General features: G+C 47.6%; 1 protein-coding gene across 6 annotated transcripts in view; it reads left to right on the top strand.

Moving 5' to 3' along the window:
- CTNNA2 (catenin alpha 2) overlaps window positions 1-22751 on the top strand; it is a 2737142-nt gene that overhangs the window by 1454732 nt on the left and 1259659 nt on the right. The window contains exon 8 of one of the 6 annotated variants that reach the window (XM_063925317.1): window positions 11330-11426. The exons of the other annotated variants lie outside the window; for them this stretch is intronic. Within the exon in view, the coding sequence (XP_063781387.1) occupies window positions 11330-11344 (15 nt within the window). The 3' untranslated portion in view covers window positions 11345-11426. Of the gene's footprint in view, window positions 1-11329; window positions 11427-22751 lie in introns of those variants that run through there. 6 annotated transcript variants of the gene reach the window in all.

Raw genomic sequence — 22751 nt, 5'->3', positions numbered from 1 at the left:
CCCCCCCTCCCTGGTACATAACCATACCCTACCAGTCCCTGCATCCTAACCTCCCTGCTAATGCCTAAACCTAACCCCCCCTCCCTGGTACATAACCATACCCTACCAGTCCCTGCATCCTAACCCCCCTGCTAATGCCTAAACCCAACCTCCCTCCCTGGTACATAACCGTACCCTACCAGTCCCTGCATCCTAACCCCCCTGCTGATGCCTAAACCTAACCCCCCCTCCCTGGTACATAACCATACCCTACCAGTCCCTGCATCCTAACCTCCCTGCTAATGCCTAAACCTAACCCCCTTTCCCTGGTACATAACCATACCCTACCAGTCCCTGCATCCTAACCCCCCTGCTAATGCCTAAACCCAACCTCCCTCCCTGGTACATAACCATACCCTACCAGTCTCTGCATCCTAACCCCCCTGCTGATGCCTAAACCTAACCCCCCCTCCCTGGTACATAACCATACCCTACCAGTCCCTGCATCCTCCTAACCCCCCTGCTAATGCCTAAACCCAACCCCCCTCCCTGGTACATAACCGTACCCTACCAGTCCCTGCATCCTCCTAACCCCCCTGCTGATGCCTAAACCTAACCCCCCCTCCCTGGTACATAACCATACCCTACCAGTCCCTGCATCCTCCTAACCCCCCTGCTGATACCTAAACCCAACCCCCTCTGGTGGCCTTTTAACTACAGCCCATTGTAACTACGGGCAGTAGAGGTGGGCAGGAGTGTCTGCAGTGCACCATGTAATAGTATGGGGTAATACGTATTTTATTGGTTTTATGTAACAAATGTTTGCTGCTTTTGGGCCAGATGGCACAATTGTCCAATACTGTAGATCTGTTACAATGTTTCAGCCAAATGCCAAAAAGAAACAAATAATGGGGGTAATTCCAAGTTGATCGCAGCAGGAACTTTGTTAGCAGTTGGGCAAAACCATGTGCACTGCAGGTGGGGCAGATATAACATGTGCAGAGAGAGTTAGATTTGAGTGTGATGAGTTCAATCTGCAATATAAAGCAGCCAGTATTTACCCTGCACAGAAACAATATAACCCACCCAAATCTAACTCTCTGTAAATGTTATATCTGCCCCCCCCCCCCCTGCAGTGCACATGGTTTTGCCCAACTGCTAAAAAATGTCCTGCTGCGATCAACATGGAATTACCCCCAATAACAGGTTCAGCACTTCCTTTTTTTGGAAAGAGTAACTACTGAGATGGTCTAAAGGGTGTATGGGCACCGTAGCACTTTCAGTACATTGAATACATAAAGGGCCAATTCATGTTTATATGTAATGGCAAATGTTCATATACACATTAGGCAGCAGAGCCCCCCTTTTAACACATTATGGCAGGCAGAGTCCCCCTTATTTACACATTAGGCAGGCAGAGTCCCCTTATTTACACATTAAGCAGCAGAGTCCCCCTTTTTTACACATTAGGCAGCAGAGTCCCCCTTTTTTACACATTAGACAGCAGAGTCCCCATTATTTACACATTAGGCAGGCAGAGTACCCCTTATTTACACATTTGGCAGGCAGAGTCCCCCTTATTTACACATTAGGCAGCAGAGTCCCCCTTATTTACACATTAGGCAGGCAGAATCCCCCTTATTTACACATTAGGCAGCAGAGTCCCCCTTATTTACACATTGGGCAGCAGAGTCCCCCTTTTATACACATTAGGCAGGCAGAGTCCCCCTTTTATACACATTAGGCAGCAGAGTCCTGGTTTTTACACGAGAGAGAAAGAGATAGTGTGTGTGTGAGTGTATTATACATACCTGTGACAAGCCGACATTCCTCTCCTCTTCCCACCCTACGCTGCACTCTTTGCAGTAAAGGGCATATTGGGTGGGCTGAGGGAAGAGACGCCATCTTTCCCAGCGCATGGGGAGAAGCTGCAGAACCTATGTGAGAAGAGGTAGCCGGGAGCAGCTGAGCGGTGATGGCGGAGGGACGTGGACTCCGCAATGCGGCAACGGAGTGGCCAGGCGGGTGTTGCCGGTGGTCCTGCTCCCACAGTGCATCTGTGCTGTGTGCCACGCACCACTGGCATACACCTAGTTACGGCCCAGGATGCTGTACCCAGGAACACTCAGTACTCCACTGCAGATAAGTCCCTGTTCTGGTTCCTTAGCTTTAACCACGAGTGCAGGCGTGCAATTCCTGAGGTGTACCGCAGTCAGGACTGATTCTGACCAGAGGCCCATATTTACCAAGCCTTGGAGAGTGATAAATTGCACGGTGTTAAAATACCAACCAGTCAGCTCCTAATTGTCATTTTAAAACACAGCCTGTAACATAGCAGCTAAGAGATGATTGGCTGGTACTTTATGTCCGTCCACTTTATTTCTCTCCAAGTCTTAGTACATAGATCCCCCAGTCTCCTATGCCACAGCTCCATGGACGGTTGGAATCAGAAACCCCTTTCCCTGCATGTGATTGTTAGTACATTCCTGCAACTGTTCATGCCCCAAATAACCGCAATAACAAATTCTAATTATTGGGTGTGAATATGCCCCTGTGTAAGAGTTTTAGGGATGTTTGCAAACGCGCAGTTGCAGAATATTACGGAACTGCATGACAACTGGCATTGTGTGTGGCTTTGAATCAGGCCCACTGGCTGCCGCTGTATTTCCTTTATACGGAACGGCTGATAATTCCATGTAGAACACAACAGACCTACTTCATCTAGTATTTATGCTTGTAGGCACCACATGGTTTTTAAATGAAGGAAGGGATTACGAGTTTGCAATTAAATTAGGAACTCTTGTCCTATTATACTAATCCAGTAGTATCCCCTTCAATGTCTGAAGCAACACGCACTCGGATTATTATTATTATTATGCTGCGGAATATGTAATGCATCCCCAGGGTCCTAATTGTCTTTTCCCAATCTTTGGGCCTTTGTCAGTTCTTCAGTCCATAAACGGCATCATTAGTTACCTCCGCCTCACACTGCACGCATGGACAGGACCACGTTGCAAGGTCAGTCCTACGTAGGAATTATGGCCCTCATTCCGAGTTGTTCGCTCGCTAGCTGCTTTTAGCAGCATTGCACACGCTAAGCCGCCGCCTACTGGGAGTGTATCTTAGCATAGCAGAATTGCGAACGCAAGATTAGCAGAATTGCGAATAGAAATTTCTTAGCAGTTTCTGAGTAGCTCGAGACTTACTCCTCCACTGCGATCAGTTCAGTCAGTTTAGTTCCTGGTTTGACGTCACAAACACACCCAGCATTCACCCAGACACTCCCCCGTTTCTTCAGACACTCCCGCGTTTTTCCCAGAAACGCAAGCGTTTTTTCGCACACACCCATAAAACGGCCAGTTTCCGCCCAGAAACACCCACTTCCTGTCAATCACACTCCGATCACCAGAACGATGAAATTTCTTCGTTAGGCCGTGAGTAAAAAAACAAACTCTTTTGCAAATTTACTTGGCGCAGACGCACTGCGAACGGTGCGCATGCGCAGTTTGCGACTAATCGCTCCGTTGCAAAAAAATCTTACGAGCGAACAACTCGGAATGAGGGCCATATTCTGCATGTGGAATTGGCATTAGTGTAACCAGCAGCGTTCCCTGGAGATCGGACACAATTGGCTCCTTAAGAACCTCTGTATCCCATTATTGACCATGCTAGTCCCCTGCGCTTATTCTCGTCTGTCTTCCGTTATTACATACAGCAAAACACTGCCGTGTAATTCATCCGGCAAGCCTCAGACGTTTTAGCCTAAGAAGGATTTCCTATTGACCAGCATAGATTTGAAAGCTAAGTAGGGCCGTTCATCATTTAAAGATTCTGTCGTCTTTAGGAAAGTGGAAGAAGAAAACCCTGTTTCTGCAGTTTTCATCTAATAGACAAAGAAAGAGTAGGAGGACTGCGCTAAAAGGCAGCTCACGCGTTTTATCAAAGTCCACACCCCACCGATAGACTGGAAGCCCTGGGATATAATGAGTTGGAAGGAGTGCTGTCAGTGCGCTTTCTGTATATTGGGTGTGTACTGTACTTCTAAGGCACACAGTAATAAATTCCTATCTAACAACCTCCCAGATAATGATACGTATCTGTATAACGCCAATTACAGGTATTATCTGTGTTGCCTTTAAAGCGTACAGGTCCCCTATTGCCAGATACTGTGCACATAACGCGGTCACAAGATGCTCAATAAATTGAGCAAAATCACGCTGCCTGTAGAGGCCTATGGGAGGCGGCAGTGAGGTGCAGTAAGACAGGTAAGTCCCAGATTTCTCTGGAATTAACCCAAATAGTGAGTAGTGCTGGTAGAGGTTTTTGCTAGCATAAATGGCTCTTCACTGCTTGATAAATGAAGCCCTTGGACATATTCCACACCCCGCCATCTTATTGTGCATCTCTTAACGTGAAATTATATAGGATCCACAAGAGATCATGGGGGTAATTCCAAGTTGATCGCAGCAGGATTTTTGATAGCAATTGGGCAAAACCATGTGCACTGAAGGGGAGGCAGATATAACATGTGCAGAAAGAGTTAGATTTGGGTGGGTTATTTTAATTCTGTGCAGGGTAAATACTGGCTGCTTTATTTTTACACTGCAAATTAGATTGCAGATTGAACTCACCACACCCAAATCTAACTCTCTCTGCACATGTTATATCTGCCTCCCCTGCAGTGCACATGGTTTTGCCCAACTGCTAAAAAAATTCCTGCTGCGATCAACTTGGAATTACCCCCCATGTTTGCTACGTTACCATAAAACAACGGGTATGGGTCATAGGTTCGACATGTATTAGGTCGACAGTCATTAGGTCGACCACTATTGGTCGACAGTGACTAGGTCGACACCCAGCAGTGCAAGTGGGTGGGTACGGGTGGGTACGGCGTACCCTTAAGAATTTAGTCGTGGGTTTGCCATACCCTTCTCCGCCGAGTCGCCGCTCTTCACCACTCCCTCCGCTGCTCACCAACGCTGCTGCTGCGAGGGGAGGAGAGCGCAGCGTTCGCCTCTCCTACCCCTCAGTGTTTTCCTTCAATTCAGCGCCGGCCTGTGAGCCAATCAGAGCTTGCTGACTGGCAGCCAAGGCTGCCGGACCGCGAGCTTTGATTGGCTCACGGATCGGCGCTGAATTGAAGGAAGGCACCTGCACCGCCGCCGGAAACTGAGGGGCAGGAGAGGCACAGGCTGCGCTCTCTTCCCCTCTCACACACACAGGACAACAGCAGCGGGGAGCAGCAGGAGAAGGGGGCATGTATACCTGGCACTCGGGGCATATCTGGCACTGGAGGGACATGTGTATCTGGCACTGGGGGCATATCTGGCACAGGGGGGACATGTGTATCTGGCCCCGGGGGCATATCTGGCACTGGGGGGACATGTGTATCTGGCACTGGGGGCATATCTGACACTGGGGGCATGTCTGGCACTGTGGGGACATGTGTATCTGGCACTGGGGGCATTTGTGTATCTGGCACTGTGGGGCAATGTATATCTGGCACAGTGAGGCAATGTATATCTGGCACTGTGGGGCAACGGGTATCTGGCACTATTGGGGTCATATGTTTATCTGCCCCTACCCCATATGTGTATCACGCCCCCATTTTCATTGGTCACACCCCATGTGGCATTTGGCCACACCCATTATTTGGCACGCGTGCATTTGGCGCGTGCACAAAGTACCTATAAGACATTTTTTCTACCTGCGCCACTGTCGACACCTGAAATAGGTCGACACAGTCATTAGATCGACCTGAACAAGATCAACATGGAAAAAAGTTTTTTTTTACTTTTGTTTTGTTTTGCTTTCATCATAAAGTGAGGGGGAACCCCAATTAGTGCACCATGTCTCCTCGCATGGCTCGCTTCACTCGAGGTTACTATTCCCAATCGTAGTCCACGTGGATCGTAAAGTATGAAAAAGTTCCAAAAAAATTAAAACTTTTTTTAAAAAAACGCATGTCGACCTTTTTCCATGTCAACCTAACGCATGTCGACCAATAGTGGTCTACTAATGACTGTCAACATAAGTGTGGTCGACCTAATGACCGTATCCCAAAGCAACAGAGAAAATTGAGAATGGCCATGCTGTAGATTACTGTCTGCTGCATTAGCTGGGAGCTGCTCCTGACACACTCCCTCAGTGCCTGACTGTAACTCTGCGCCATTGGCTTCAGTGTCGCCGCAGTGTTTCCCCGTGTGACCTTCCCCTTGTTTATTCTGACCTTTCCCATGGTTATTTGTCTTATCATCATTTCCTGATGTCTAGTGTGACCTCAGTCAGTTTATTGCTCAGGATGACCCTAGTCCTGTATAGGCTTAGGGGTCTATTTACTAAGCCGTGGATGGAGATAAAGTGGACGGAGATGAAGTACCAGCCAATCAGTGTCTAGCTGCCATGTCACAGGCTGGTTTTGAAAAATGACAGTTAGGAGCTGATTGGCTGGTACTTTATCTCCGTAAATAATACTGTTTTACTCCCTTCCAGAGCTGAACCCAGTATGGCAAATATTACATACAGAACACATCACCCAGACATGCCGACAAATGACTATGGGGTCTATTCATGAAGCAGTGAAAAGGGTGGAGAAGTGAGCCAGTGGAGAAGTTGTCCATGGCAACCAATCAGCATTGAAGTAACATTTATAATTTGCATACTATACAACTGTACGAAGCAGCTGATTGGTTGCCATGGGCAACTTCTCCACAGCTTCACTTCTCCACTCTTTTCACTGCTTCATGAATAGACCCCTATATACTGGGTAAAACCGCTCATCTAGAATTTCTATGTTTAAAACTATCATTTTTTCCCCATCAATTTATCACTGGAATTACTGTCTTGTATGTCAGTTTTTTCTTCTTCTCTGTAGGACAGTATTTAATTAGTTCACAGAATACTTTGCATTTGGGATCTTAAACCTATGGGGGCTGCATTTGCGGATGAAAATGGAGGCACCACATCTAGGGGCCCTTCAAGAGAGGAGGAGGTCCATGTGCAGACTCCATCTTGGCCCTCTCCTCTCTAAATGACAACGCTGTAGACTCTGAGCACTAGGGTCACTAGGGAACCCTAGCGCCGTCCCACAGTCTAGTGTGCATGCGCCAGTCTCTGGGAAAATGTTGCGGCAGCCATATTACCAGTGATTTTCTTACTGTGCATGCTCAAAATGGCCGCCGTGTCACTTTCCCAGAGATTTCTGCTGCACTGTTTCTGCCGACACAAGATTCCGGAGTGTAAGTATAAAAAAAAAAATGGGGGGTGTTGTGTGGGCCCCCCTGGACCCCGGGGGTCTATGTGCATTGCACCCCTTATAAATACGCCAGTGACCACGTCAGATATCTGCTATGATCCCTCCATAGTACATCTGAGGGATCCTTAATATTTTTGTCCCCACCCAAATTTTTTTTTTTAAATTCTGTAAGTCAGAAGCTGACTGGCTTATACTTTATCTCTCTCCACTTTATCTCTCTCCAATGTTTGATACGTCTCCCCCATACAGTAGTTTGGAAGACAGTAGCAAACTTCTTATTGGATAGAGCAGGTGTGACTGACACTCTTGTGTCATTGCAAGTGGCAGGGCCAGATCTAGGCCTTGTGGCGCCCAGGGCGAAAAAATAGGGGCGTGGCTTCAGAGAAGGGGCGTGGTCAGTTATGCCCCCTGTAGCTGTGCCCTCAGCAGTTGTGCCCCCTGTACTGTGCCCCCAATACTGTGCCCCCAGTAGCGCCGATCACAAAAAAAAATAAAAAATACCATCCCCGCTCCTGTTTCACGACTGCTGCTGTCCTCTGTCTCCGGCCACCGGAGCCGCTCCTCGGATCTATGGGAGAGACATCATGACGTCTCTCCAATAGCACAGCATAGACACTAGAGGTCAATTATGACTCCTAGCGTCGCCGTCTATGTGCCGGTCCCACAATGCCGTGCGGTGCGCGATGCCGCCATCGCGCACCGCACCACCAGTAACGGATCTTGCCACGGCGGCGGCGCCCTCCGGACGGCGACGGCGCCCTCCGGACAGCGACGGCGCCCTCCGGAAGGTGGCGTCCCGGGCAAAAATCCTGCGTGCCGGTAGCAAGATCCGCTACTGGTAAGTGGAAACAACATTGCAACACTAGAAGATGAGATTGCCGCCCCCTCCCCCTGAAGAGTGAATAAAGATGTCACCACAGCAAATAATACAATGCAATACCGCATTAAAGCAGAACCATCTCTGCCAAACTTTCTTCTTTAATATTTAGCAATTTTAATTTGCATCGAGGCAGCATAATTAGAGTCACCGGCCAATTGCTTCTGCTGGCTGCTGGCTGACTGTATTTACCGCTGTTAAGACAAGCCCACTCATGTGTAAAGAGTAAGTCAAAATAATAAATTATTGAAGGTAGCATACATCAACAAGATCTTCCCTTGCATGCTGATTAATTGCAGTCTCCATGCGGTATAGAACAACGTCCCTGTCACCATAGCAAGTATCACCTGCTACAAGTAGTTATAATTGACCGGGGCTTACAGCCGGGTGGATCTCAATGTGTAAGGTCAATTATCTCATATAGGTTCTGAATTTCAGTTTTCAAAAATAACTTTTTAAAAAAAAAAAAAAATTTTTTTTATTGAAACGAGAAAGACCAGAGCCCACGCTCTTTGTAAGGTTGGTGCTTATTTACCAGCGTGGGATTTAGCTGTGGTCACGCGTTACGCAGATGGGAAAACAAAACCAACTGATTGTACCTGCAATTAAATGTAGACTATTGAATATACCCCGACAGCTAAATCAAAGCATTCCACAGTCCAGGGTATTGCAGCCATTAAGGTCTATGGTCTGTTCTGCCCTATAAAGCTTCACTAATACCATGGCACAAGACACACAAATACGCTGTGCCTAGTAAGAGCGGGCGGTCGTTTTTGTGACGGTGAAAAGAGCGGCCTGATGTTTCCTGAAGCCACACGGAACCGTGAAGGCGCCTTCTTGACTTCTCAGCGCCTGTCAAGATTTGAATTCTGTAATATCAGCTTATTGCAGCAACAAGAGTATTATAAGTATTGCCCAAATGCACCAATAATAACACAAGGCTCTGACAGGGGGATGCAGTTCATTTGCCGGCAGTCAGGATCGTTGTCGATATACTGATGTGTAGTGGACAGAGGAGCAGCTGCCTTTCTCTACCCGCCCACCAACATCACATCCAGATTGGCACAAAGTGCCAAAGTCTTCTTTGTAATATTAACTCTCAGGCGTTAGTTGCACCCAGTGTGTAGATGGCCAGGTCCGCTTGCAGTAGGGGAATTAAATAATTTTCTTTTAAAAAGTGTTTAGCTACTTTATGTAAAGCCAACAAGTTACTACATACAAGACAGTGTGATGGAAAAAAAAAAAGGAATTGTGGAGAAGTGAGGTGAGACAATGGCACCTCTACTTAACACAGTGGATCGATTTTACCACAACCGAACAATGTCCGGTATTGTCTTCTGCTAACACTTGGTTGAACAACTTTAAGCTAATGAGTGAGGTTGACGGTATTTGCATTGTGTTTTTTTAAACTTCATTCAAGTAACTGTTAAGAATTCATCAGCGTTGTGTTCAGTCAGTGATACTATCTGTTAGAGGTTTTGAATGAACTTTAATAGAAATGTCTGTGTATATAAGTAAGTTGAATACTGTTACATAACAATAGTTCATGAGATATTGCTGTACAATTCCATAGATAACAAGTCTTTATTACATAAAGGACTAATCACAGGGGGTTAATCACAGAAAGGTGGAAAACACAAAATCCACTGGTAAGGCAGTATTGCACCGAGGAATGATTGCTTTGGATAATACATGTATTGGGGTATTTACATCTGCTGGCTGCGATTGTGTGGTTAGGTCATTTGCTGAAAGGAACACAATTAAAATATTTATTATAGTTAATATATTAGGCAACATGGGTGCTAATATTTCTTATTTTCCCTTCTTTTACATATTTACCGGACACCTTCCCATCTAATAAAGGTAAGTCAGACTTTTCCTTTGTATTTATAGAGCTGTTTGCTTTTCAGTTTTCATGTAGCCTACATGATGTGGCAGCAGCCACGTGAGGGGTTAACAGTTTATGATTATAGTAGAGACTTGTGTTTATTTCCTCTGTTACATCACTGAATTGGTAGGCTGTATTCTCAGTGATGTCACTGGTGCCTAGTGACCGGATAGGCTGTATTCTCAGTGATGTCACTGGTGCCTAGTGACCGGATAGGCAGTATTCTCAGTGATGTCACTGGTGCCTAGTGACCGGATATGCTGCACTCTCAGTGATATCACAGGTTACAGGTGACGGGATAGGCTGCTCTCAGTGATGTCACTCTTTACTAATGACTGGATAGGCTGCACTCTCAGCAATGTCACCGGTGCCAAGTGACTGGATAGGCTGCATTCTCAGTGATGTCACTGATGCCTAGTGACCGGATAGGCTGCACTCTCAGTGATGTCGTCACTCTTTCCTAGTGACTGGATAGGCTGCACTCTGATATCACTGGTTACTAGTGACTGGATAGGCTGCATTCTCAGTGATGTCCCTGATTCCTAGTGATTGGATAGGTTGCATTCTCAGTGATGTCACTGGTGACCAGTGACTGGATAGGCTGCACTCTCAGTGATGTCACTGGTGACCAGTGTCTGGATAGGCTGTATTCTCAGTGATGTCACTGATTCCTAGTGACTGGATAGGCTACACTCTCAGTGATGTCACTGGTTACTAGTGACTGGATAGGCTGCATTCTCAGTGATGTCCCTGATTCCTAGTGACTGGATAGGTTGCATTATCAGTGATGTCACTGGTGACCAGTGACTGGATAGGCTGTATTCTCAGTGATGTCACTGATTCCTAGTGACTGGATAGGCTGCACTCTCAGTGATGTAACTGGTGACCAGTGACTGGATAGGCTGCACTCTCAGTGATGTCACTGCACACAGTATGTACTTGAAGGACATTCTGGACCTGTACCCTGCCATTGCTGCAAGAGAGTGTGATTGCACTGGAATAATAGCCTCTAGGGTAGTTACACCACAGACCTCAGATGAGTCTCGGAACGATGAGTCTCGGAATGACCTCTGGTTGGATGTAGGGATTGATTTTCACATTTGTGGATGTGAGGGTGATTTGTGTAACAGCTGTCACTGCATTGATGGCCAGTGTGGCATTCAGAGCCTTCCGTCACGCAGCATTTGTGTTTGAACTTCGCAGCAACAAATGCACTCTTGGACTAGATTTACTAAGCGGCGGGTTTGACCTCGAAAGTGGAAACAGTGATAATATGAAACACAAGACGCACCTGGATTTGTATTTCATTTTATTGCCATTTAAATTTCAGGGTGACACCTGCTGAGAATCTGGGCTTTCATGATCCCCCGCCTCAGCTTTCTGAGCCTGGATACTTGTGTTTCTGGATATTACATCTGCTACAGTACATTGCTGATGATGAGTACAATATAAATAAGTCATCCCGGTAATTGCTGAATAAAAATGTTTATATGATTCTTTAACTGAAATGAAATGTAAAGATATTATTGTGCAGTATCAATTATCTTCAGCTCGCGGACAAACACCTGACATCTGTCACTTATTAGGAGGCAGCGCGGTCAATGTATATTCAATTATTCCTGGTATCGAGTCACATCTGCAAGTTCCGCAGACCTAATAATGCCTTAATAGTGCCAGGCCGCAGGGGTAAGTGCGTGATACAGGGTTGTGTACAGTTATGTATATTGGATGACATCTATGCATGATTCCTGTGCAGTGTATATGTTACACTAAGTATATAACATGAATAATAGTAATTACCCATGCTGGTGCCTGCAGGATAACACAACACTTTACTTAGTACATTGCATATTAAAAACAGACAAGAACTTTTCTAATCGCCGTTACTCTTCCGGGATAGTGCCTGACTTCAGCCTTTCACAATGTACGGTTATTCTGTCTGTATGTATGGAATGGCAGTGGCAATGCTTAGTTAACTATACCGGTAACACTGCCCAGAGCAAATGTATATTACTGTGCAATCCCTCTACACCTACTGTGTGCCCTGTTAGTCTGGCTCCTGCAGGTTTCTCTTTCACAGACTGTAAGCTCTTTGCATAAAGTATTTATGACCTTATATACGGTAGCTGCAGGGCCGTAACTAGGAGTGGGCGAGCGGGGCCACTGCGCAGGGTGCAGGGCCCTGAGGTGGCCATTGTCGCGGCACCGCGGCACCTGCTGCATGTGGCTTGCAGGGTGTCGTTCCAGTAGCATTACTGCAGAGCAGCCGGTGTTTACAAGGCACGTTCTGGGTAGGCGCCCCTTCCTGGAGCACCACCCTTGTGCTGTGGGCAGAGCTTTACTTCCCAGAGCTGGCACAGCCGCACCCCCAAGGTATGACATCATGGCGGCACTGGTGTAGGGAGCAGGGCTGGCATAGGGCGTGCTGCTGACCACTTACCACTAGAAAGATATATAGATAAAGATAGAAAAGTTGACATGTCTGTCTATCTATCTATCTATCTATCTATCTATCTATCTATCTATCTATCTATCTATCTATCTATCTATCTATCTATCTATCTATCTATCTATCTATCTATCGTACCTGTCTGTCTGTCTGTCTGTCTATCTATCTCTAGTGCTGATTGTCAGGTGCTGTTGGCCGGTGTCATTAATCTCACATAATCTGTACAGTGAGTACATGGCCAGTCAGGAATGTGCTGCGTCTGTATATAGATGTTCTCCATGGTCTGTACAGTGAGTACATGGCCAGTCAGGAATGTGCTGCGTCTGTATATAGATGTTCCCCATGGTCTGTACAGTGAGTACATGGCCAGTCAGGAATGTGCTGCGTCTGTATATAGATGTTCTCCATGGTCTGTACAGTGAGTAGAGTACATGGCCAGTCAGGAATGTGCTGCGTCTGTATATAGATGTTCCCCATGATCTGTACAGTGAGTACATGGCCAGGCAGGAATGTGCTGCATTTGTATATAGATGTTCCCCATGGTCTGTACAGTGAGTACATGGCCAGGCAGGAATGTGCTGCATTTGTATATAGATGTTCCCCATGGTCTGTACAGTGAGTACATGGCCAGTCAGGAATGTGCTGCATTTGTATATAGATGTTCCCCATGGTCTGTCAGTGGCGTAACTAGAAATTTTTCTCCCCAAGCCCAAAAATTATTTGGCGCCCCCCCCCCCCCCCCCTTCATGCTCCATAATTGGGAGCAAGAAAGGGATAAATATGCGCCTTCGGCGCGCGCGTCAAAAAAGGGGCGTGGTTTTGTTGGAGTGGGCGTGGTTTCGTACAAAGGGGCGTGGCATTGCAGGAAAAGACTACCTTATACCCCAGTTTTACAACCTGCACGCCCAGACGTTGGCCACCACAGGAAAGAAAAATAATCCTGATTCATGCCCCTTACATTATTTGTCATTTTTCCTCCTTATAGTAATGCCCAGTATACATTATGCCACATACTGCAATGGCCCTTAGACATTATTCCACACACAATAATGAACATGACACAATATGCACACACTGTAATGCCCCAGACACATTATACCACACACCGTAATGTCTGTGACACATTATGCCACACACCGTAATGCCTGTGACACATTATGACAGGAATCACAATGCCCGTTATACATTATGCTACACACTGCAATGCCCCTGATACATTATAGCACATACAATGTCTGTGACACATTATGACACACACCGCAATGTCCGTGATACATTATGCCACACACTGCAATGCCCGATACATTATAGCACATACAATGCCTGTGACACATTATGCCACACACTGCAATGACCTTGAGACATTATACCACAATGCCCGTGATATAGTATACCATACACCGTAATGCCTGTGACACATACCGCAATGCCCTGCCCGTTATACCCTATGCCACACATCGCAATGCCCGTTATGTATTATGCCACACTGCAATGACCCTGAGACATTATACCACATACCACAATGCCCGTGATATAGTATACCACACACCGTAATGCCTGACACATTATGACACACCGCAATGTCCGTGATACATTATGCCACACACTGCAATGACCCTGAGACATTATACCACATATCACAATGCCCGCGATATAGTATACCATACACCATAATGCCTGTGACACATTATGACACACACCGCAATGTCCGTGATACATTATGCCACACACCGTAATGCCCATTACACATTAAGTCCTACAGTAAGGCTTCTAATTACTTTTCAATTACCTGCTCGTTGTCAGGGGTTTCATGCACTGGGTGTCATGCTCGTTGCCAGGGGTTTCATGCTCTTGGTTCCATGCACGGTGCCAGGGGTTTTCATGCTCAGGGTGTCATGCTCGTTGCCAGGTGTTTCATGCACTGGGTGTCATGCTCGTTGCCAGGTGTTTCATGCACTGGGTGTCATGCTCGTTGCCAGGTGTTTCATGCACTGGGTGTCATGCTCGTTGCTAGGAGGTAGTCCTTGTTGCTAGGGCTGTGCTCCCAGTGCCACATATGTCCCCAGTGCCAGATATTCCCCCACGGTGCCAGGTACTTACGTGCCCCAGTGCCAAATATAGTCCCCCCCCCCCATGTGCCAGGTACACATATACCCCCCCAGTGCCACATATGCCCCCAGTGCCAGATATTCCCCCCCAGTGCCACATATGCCCCCAGTGCCAGATATGCCCCCAGTGCCATATATTCCCCCCCAGTGCCAGATATTCCCCCCCAGTGCCAGATATTCCCCCCGTGCCATATATGCCCCCAGTGCCAGATATTCCCCCCCAGTGCCAGATATTCCCCCCGTGCCATATATGCCCCCAGTGCCAGATATCCCCCCCAGTGCCATATATGCCCCCAGTGCCAGATATTCCCCCCCCAGTGCCATATATGCCCCCAGTGCCAGATATTCCCCCCAGTGCCAGATATTCCCCCCAATGCCATATATGCCCCAGTGCCAGATATCCCCCCCCCAGTGCCAGATATGCCCCCCAGTGCCATATATGCCCCAGTGCCAGATATCCCCCCCCAGTGCCATATATGACCCCAGTGCCAGATATTCCCCCCAGTGCCATATATGCCCCCAGTGCCATATATCCCCCCCAGTGCCATATATGCCCCCAGTGCCAGATATTCCCCCCCAGTGCCATATATGCCCCAGTGCCAGATATCCCCCCCCCCCAGTGCCAGATATGCTCCCAGTGCCAGATATTCCCCCCAATGCCAGAAATGCCCCAGTGCCAGATATTCCTCCCCCCCCCCCCCCGTGCCATATATGCCCCCAGTGCCAGATATTTACCCCCCCCCCCCGCCATCGCTTTTTGGAGGGACACGGAGGGCACAGCTCGTCTCTCCTGTGTCCCTCCTGCTGCATCATCTCCGGCGGCCGCGGGTCTAATAGGGGGAAGTGCCGGTTCGTGAGCCAATTAGAGCTCACGGACGGCACTTCCCCCTATTAGACCCGCGGCCGCCGGAGATGATGCAGCAGGAGGGACACAGGGAGGCGCGCTGTGTGCCCTCCATGTCCCTCCAACAAGCGGCGGAGGGAAGGAGACTGCAGACTGACATGCGGACGCTCGTCCCCATGTCAGTCTGCTGTAAATCAGTGGCGCCCCCGCAGCCCCTCGCCCCCAAGCCACCGCGAGGACTGCGGGGGCAGTAGTTACGCCACTGTGGTCTGTACAGTGAGTACATGGCCAGTCAGGAATGTGCTGCATTTGTATATAGATGTTCCCCATGGTCTGTACTGTGAGTACATGACCAGTCAGTAATGTGCTGCGTCTGTATATAGATGTTCCCATGACCTGTACAGTGAGTACATGGCCAGTCAGGAATGTGCTGCGTCTCTATATAGATGTTCCCCGTGGTCTGTACAGTGAGTACATGGCCAGTCAGGAATGTGCTGCGTCTGTATATAGATGTTCCCCATGGTCTGTACGGTGAGTACATGGCCAGTCAGAAATGTGCTGTGTCTGTATATAGATGTTCCCATGATCTGTACAGTGAGTACATGGCCAGTCAGGAATGTGCTGCGTCTCTATATAGATGTTCCCCATGGTCTGTACAGTGAGTACATGGCCAGTCAGGAATGTGCTGCGTCTGTATATAGATGTTCCCCATGGTCTGTACTGTGAGTACATGACCAGTCAGTAATGTGCTGCGTCTGTATATAGATGTTCCCATGATCTGTACAGTGAGTACATGGCCAGTCAGGAATGTGCTGCGTCTGTATATAGATGTTCCCCATGGTCTGTACAGTGAGTACATGGCCAGTCAGGAATGTGCTGCGTCTGTATATAGATGTAACCTATCACAATGTATCACAGTGACAAATATATCTTCTAGTAAAACCTAGAGAAAACCCCACGGAAGCCAGTGCTGGGAAATATGAATTAGGTCAGGTCTCAGGAAGACATTTTAATGCAAATACAATATGTCTTTTACTTATTAACTGTTCCCGAAATAAAGGCCAGATGGAGGAACCAGCGACCCGCACGCATTGCAGACTTTGGTAATGACCGTCCTTCTGCATATGTTTTATACTTTAATAAACACATTAATAGTGTGTGAGTGATTAGCCAACATGTCGGATATTATTGTACATAGAATTCTGGGCAGATTCAAAGATCAATGAAAACACACAAAACACCTTAGAATAATCTACTTTATATATAGTTTGTGAGATACAGTATGTAAGTAATGGATATATGTAATTTATTTTTTACAGTTTGAGTCTCCCATATGTGAAATGTTTGGGACCAGAAGTGGTTTTGAGTTGGGAATTTTCCGTGTTTTGAAATATCTGCATTCCGCAAAAATTCACGAATTTCAGTTACGTTTCTTAGACACACCTCCTGAAGATAATGTTGTATGATATGTATAATCATTTTGTGCATGAAATAATGTTAGTGTACATTACACCATCAGAGAGCAAACGTGCCACTATCTCAGTCCATCTCCAAAAAATTGGGATTTTCGGAATATTTTGGATATCGGTCTCAAGCAAATGTAATATACATTAAAATAACACTTTATATAATTTATTTTTATTTTTTACTTGTATCGGTCTGTGAAAACTAAAAATATTCATCGGTCTGCATTTGACCCTTCGTATTTGCTTCGTATAGACTGGCAATTACGTTCTTCACTTGTCTTGAAGTATGGTGAGGACCAAGTCTATGGTGGAGAAGTCCTCACCGTCTTAGCAGCTCTTCTTGGCAGCGGGAATAATTGTGCTATAGACTTTACAACCAGCAGCAGCTGCTAAGTTTCCCTTTTACGTCCTTTTCTTGTTTAATCAGGACAAATAGTATGTTTTCTAATCAATAGCTTGTTAATACAGGGCGTTTCTTTCTATCTGTACTTCCCCTTTAGTTTCAGTGACGCAGATGTGGTGTTGCTGTAAGTTTTTAGCAGGCTTGAAACACTAGATTTACTGGCTCCAACAGAGTCTGCGGTATAATTGTAGCTCAGTTCCTGGGGGAAATATTCGTTCTGAATAAATGTTAAATGAGAAAATGATGTTCATTCACAATCTGCCTCTGACATGAACGTTACTTTTTTCCATCTATGTAAAATTATATATATATATATATATATATATATATATATTTGTGTGTATATATATATATATATTTGTGTGTGTGTGTGTGTGTGTGTGTGTGTGTGTGTGTGTGTGTGTGTATATATATATATATATATATATATAATTTATATTCACAAGTAGGTTTAGCAATCTGTGTTTTTTTCCTATATAACGTTATTATTTTGAGTGCCATTATAGTTATTACTGCCATGTAATGACCCTTAACAAACGCATGTCTTCTGCATATCATTTGTCATTGGGTTTGTGCTTTAATATATTCTCAGCTGAATTGAAATCTTCAAGCTTTGATCAAACATAAAAAAATTAAATGCATCCATACAGTTAATTAGAGTGGCTTTATGGGAGCTGAAGGGTCCATCGTGAAGGACATGCTGAACATTTAAAAATCTTGAAATTGGCATATTAGTTGTGTGTGTGTATATATATATATATATATATATATATATACTGTATATATATACTAGGTGATTCATCGTGCCCTACGGGCGCTTTTCACACCTTCGAAAGGGGCTACGCCTCGTTAACCCCAGCACAGCTTTGAACAGACGCAGGCCGGTAGATAACAGATTCAGAAACGCAGGGCAGTATAGAGGGCATATAGAAATGGTGTCCAGTTGAGAAAAAACAGAGAGGCATAGGGTGGTAGAAAGGGAATGTACAGAAACGCTGTGCGATCGGTAAAGGATAGGGAGAGGCAGGGTGGTAGGGAGAGGATAAAGAGAGGCAAGGCATTAGAGAGAATATACCGTTGATACACACAGTGCCCACAGGTAGCAGAGGCACTTATACACACAATACCCTCAGGTAGTAGCGCAGCTTATACACACAATACCCTCAGGTAGTAGCGCAGCTTATACACACAATACCCTCAGGTAGTAGCGCAGCTTATACACACAATACCCTCAGGTTGTAGTGCAGCTTATACACACAGTGCCCACAGGTAGCAGAGGCACTTATACACACTATACCCACAGGTAGCAGAGACGCTTATACACACAGTGCCCACAGGTAGCAGAGGCACTTATACACACAATACCCTCAGGTAGTAGCGCAGCTTATACACACAATACCCTCAGGTAGTAGCGCAGCTCATACACACAATACCCTCAGGTAGTAGTGCAGCTTATACACACAGTGGCCACAGGTAGCAGAGGCACTTATACACACTATACCCACAGGTAGCAGAGACGCTTATACACACAGTGCCCACAGGTAGTAGCTCAACTTATACACACAGTGGCCACAGGTAGTAGCGCAACTTATACACACAATACCCAAAGGTAGTAGAGTCGCTTATACACACAGTGGCCAGTGGCTACTGCAGCTGTGCCCCCAGTAGATGTTGTGCCCCCTGCAGCTGTTGTGCCCCCTGCAGCTGTGCCCCCAGTAGCTGTTGTGCCCCCTGCAGCTGTTATGTCCACTGCAGCTGTGCCTCCAGTAGCTGTTATGCCCCCCTGCAGCTGTGCCCCCAGTAGTTGTGCCCCCCTTAGTGTGCCCCCTGCAGCTGTGCCCCCATTAGTTGTGGCCCCAGTAGTTGTGCCCCCCTTAGTGTGCCCCCTGCAGCTGTGGCCCCAGTAGTTGTGCCCCCCTTAGTGTGCCCCTGCAGCTGTGCCCCCATTAGTTGTGCCTCCTGCAGCTGTGCCCCCATTAGTTGTGCCCCCTGCAGCTGTGCCCCCATTAGTTGTGCCCCCTGCAGCTGTGCCCCCATTAGTTGTATAAAAAATACTTACCAGCCCCGTTCCTGTTCCCGACCACTGCACTGTCTCCGCCGCCGGCGCCGCTCCTCTGATCTATGGGAGAGACGTCATGACTTCTCTCCCACAGCGCTGCACAGAAAGGTCCTCTCCGCGAAGGGAAACTAGACGCTACCTCACTGCGCGTCTAGATTCCCTTCGCGTAGAGGACCTTTTCAAACCCACCGCCGCCATCCTAGTTAGTAGCGGCTCTTGCCACGGCGGCAGCGCCCCTGGGACAGCGGCGCCCCAGGCAAAAGTACTGCTTGCCCGTGGCAAGAGCCGCTACTGCCTGAAAGTCATGTACCAGGGCCCCTTCATTCGGCCCAATGCCCCCTTCTACAATTTAGTGATTTCCCTCCTGCGCTATCTTTGCAGTAAAGGAGTAATTAGCAGAAATGACTGCTCCAGGCCCTACATGCTGAGTGGTAGATAGAACATCCCCTACCGCCTGCAGGACATCAAAGCTGCTGCTGATAGCACCCCCACCCCTACCGCTGGAGGATGGGTAGGGGCCCATTGCATTTCTGTGCCCAGGGGCCTACACTGCTGTTAAGACGGCCCTGACAATGCCCACAGGTAGCAGTGGTGCTTATACACACAATGGCCACAGGTAGCAGAGCCGCTTATACACAGAAGCTGTGTTTATACACACAGTGGCCACAGGTAGCAGTGCCACTTATACACAATGCCCACAGGTAGCGCTTGCAGTGGTGTCACAGTTGGGGGGGTGGGGAGCGGCTGCGGGGGTGCCGTGGGTGGGGGGCGGGGTGTTGCCGGTTGGGGGGGCAGGGGTGCTGCGGGGGTGGGGGGGGCACGGGTGCGGGGGTGCCGTGGGTGGTGGAGGTGCCGTGGTTGGGGTGTGTGGGAGCAGGTGTGCCACAGGTGGGGGAGGGGCAGCTGCGGGGCATGCCGCGGATGGAGGAGGAGGTCCGTGGGTGCTCTGGGTGGGTGAGGCGTGGGTGCAGGGTTACCACGGTTGGGGAGGGCTGGGTGTGGGGGTGCCCCGGGTGGAGATGAGGGGATGCCGTGGGTGGGGGAGGGGCGGGGGTGCCGCAGGTGGGGGAGGGTGCACTTGTGTAGCAGTGGTAAGATTCCCCTGTATTACATGTTACCATTCATATTGCTCTAGAAGACCAGAACTTTATGGAAACGTATTCTGCTGTACAGAGGAGGTGTGTCATTAGAGGACAAGTGATTGGATGCTAAGGTCAGGATAGAGCAGCTGAGAAGGAGTCACCAAGCTAGGGTGAAGATAGAGCAGCTGAGGAGGAAGTACCGAGCTAACATCAGGATAGAGTAGCTGAGGAGGAGGTACCAAGATAAGGTCAGGAAGGAAAAGCCACATAGAGTAGCTGAGGACAAAAATAAAGATAATGGAGGTACTGAGCTAAGGTTAGTGTAGATCAGCTGAGGAGGAAGTACTGCACTAACGTCAGGATAGAGTAGCTGAGGAGGAGGTATCGAGCTAAGGTCAGGATAGAGTAGCTGAGGAGGATATACCAAGCTAAGGTCAGGATAGAGTAGGTGAGGAGGATGTACCAAGCTAAGGTCAGGATAGAATAGCTGAAGAGGAAGTACTAAGCTAAGGTCAGGATAGAGTAGCTGAGGAGGATGTACCAAGCTAAGGTCAGGATAGAGTAGCTGAGGAGGAAGTACAAAGCTATGGTCAAGATAGAGTAGGTGAGAAGGATGTACCAAGCTAAGGTCAGAATAGAATAGCTGAGGAGGAAGTACTAAGCTAAGGTCAGGATAAAGTAGCTGAGGAGGAGGTACTGAGCTAAGGTCAGGATAGAGTAGCTGAGGAGGAGGTCTCCAAGCTTAGGTCAGTATAAAGTAGGTACGGAGGATGTACCAAGCTAAGGTCAGGATAGAGTAGCTGAGGAGGAGGAGGTACCGAGCTAAGGTCAGGATAGAGCAGCTGAGGAGGAGGTACCAAGCTAACAGCAGGATAGAGTAGCTGAAGAGGAGATACCGAGCTAAGTTCAGGATAGAGTAGCTGAGGAGGAGGCACCGAGCTAAGGTGAGGATAAAGTAGCTGAGGAGGAAGTACCAAGCTAACATCAGGATAGAGTAGCTGAGGAGGAGTTACCAAGCTAAGGTCAGGATAGAAAAGCCACATAGAATAGCTAGGGACAAAAAGTCAAATAATGGAGGTACTGAGCTAAGGTTAGTATACTGTAGATCAGCTTAGGAGGAAGTACTGAGCTAACGTCAGGATAGAGTAGCTGAGGAGGAGGTATCGAGCTAAGGTCAGTATAGAGTAGGTGAGGAGGAGGTATTGCACTAAGGTCAGGAAAGAGTAGCTGAGGAGGAGGTACCGAGCTAAGGTCAGGATAGAGTAACTGAGCAGGATGTACTGAGCTAAGGGCAGGATAGAGTAACTGAGGAGTATGTACTGAGCTAAGGTCAGAATAGAGCAGCTGAGGATGAGGTACTGAGCTAAGGTCAGGAGAGAGTAACTGAGGAGGATGTACTGAGCTAAGATCAGGATAGAGTAACTCAGGAGGAGGTACTGAGCTAAGGTCAGGATAGATCAGCTGAGGAGGAGGTACCAAGCTAACATCAGGATAGAGTAACTGAGGAGGAGGTACAGAGCTAAGGTCAGGATAAGAGTAGCTGAGGAGGAGGTACCAAGCTAACATCAGGATAGAGTAGCTGAGGAGGTATTGAGCTAACATCAGGATAGAGTAGCTGAGGAGGAGGTACAGAGCTTAGGTCAGGATAGAGTAGCTGAGGAGGAGATACCAAGATAACATCAGGATAGAGTAACGGAGAAGGATATATTGATCTAAGGTCAGGATAGAGCAGCTGAGGAGGCGGTACCGAGCTAACATCAGGATAGAGTAGGTGAGGAGGAGGTACTGAGCTAAGGTCAGGATAGAGCAGCTGAGGAGGAGGTACCGAGCTAACATCAGGATAGAGGAAGCGAGGAGGAGGTACTGAGCTAAGGTCAGGATAGAGTAGCTGAGGAGGAGGTACTGAGCTAACATCAGGAGAGAATAGCTGAGGAAGAGGTACTGAGCTAAGGCCAGGATAGAGTAGCTGAGGAGGAGGTACAGAGCTAAGGTCAGGATAGAGTAGCTGAGGAGGAGGTACCAAGCTAACATCAGGATAGAGTAACGGAGAAGGATATATTGAGCTAAGCTCAGGATAAAGCAGCTGAGGAGGCGGTACCGAGCTAACATCAGGATAGAGTAGGTGAGGAGGAGGTACTGAGCTAAGGTCAGGATAGAGTAGCTGAGGAGGAGGTACTGAGCTAACATCAGGATAGATTAGCTGAGGAGGAGGTACTGAGCTAAGGTCAGGATAGAGTAGCTGAGGAGGAGGTACAGAGCTAAGGTTAGGATAGAGTAGCTGAGGAGGAGGTACTGAGCTACGGTATTGATAGAGCAGCAGAGGAGGATGTACTGAGCTAAG

This window comes from Pseudophryne corroboree, chromosome 1 (genome assembly GCF_028390025.1).
Source record: "Pseudophryne corroboree isolate aPseCor3 chromosome 1, aPseCor3.hap2, whole genome shotgun sequence".
NCBI classification, from domain to species: Eukaryota; Metazoa; Chordata; class Amphibia; order Anura; family Myobatrachidae; genus Pseudophryne; species Pseudophryne corroboree.
This window is presented reverse-complemented; position numbering and strand designations above follow the sequence as displayed.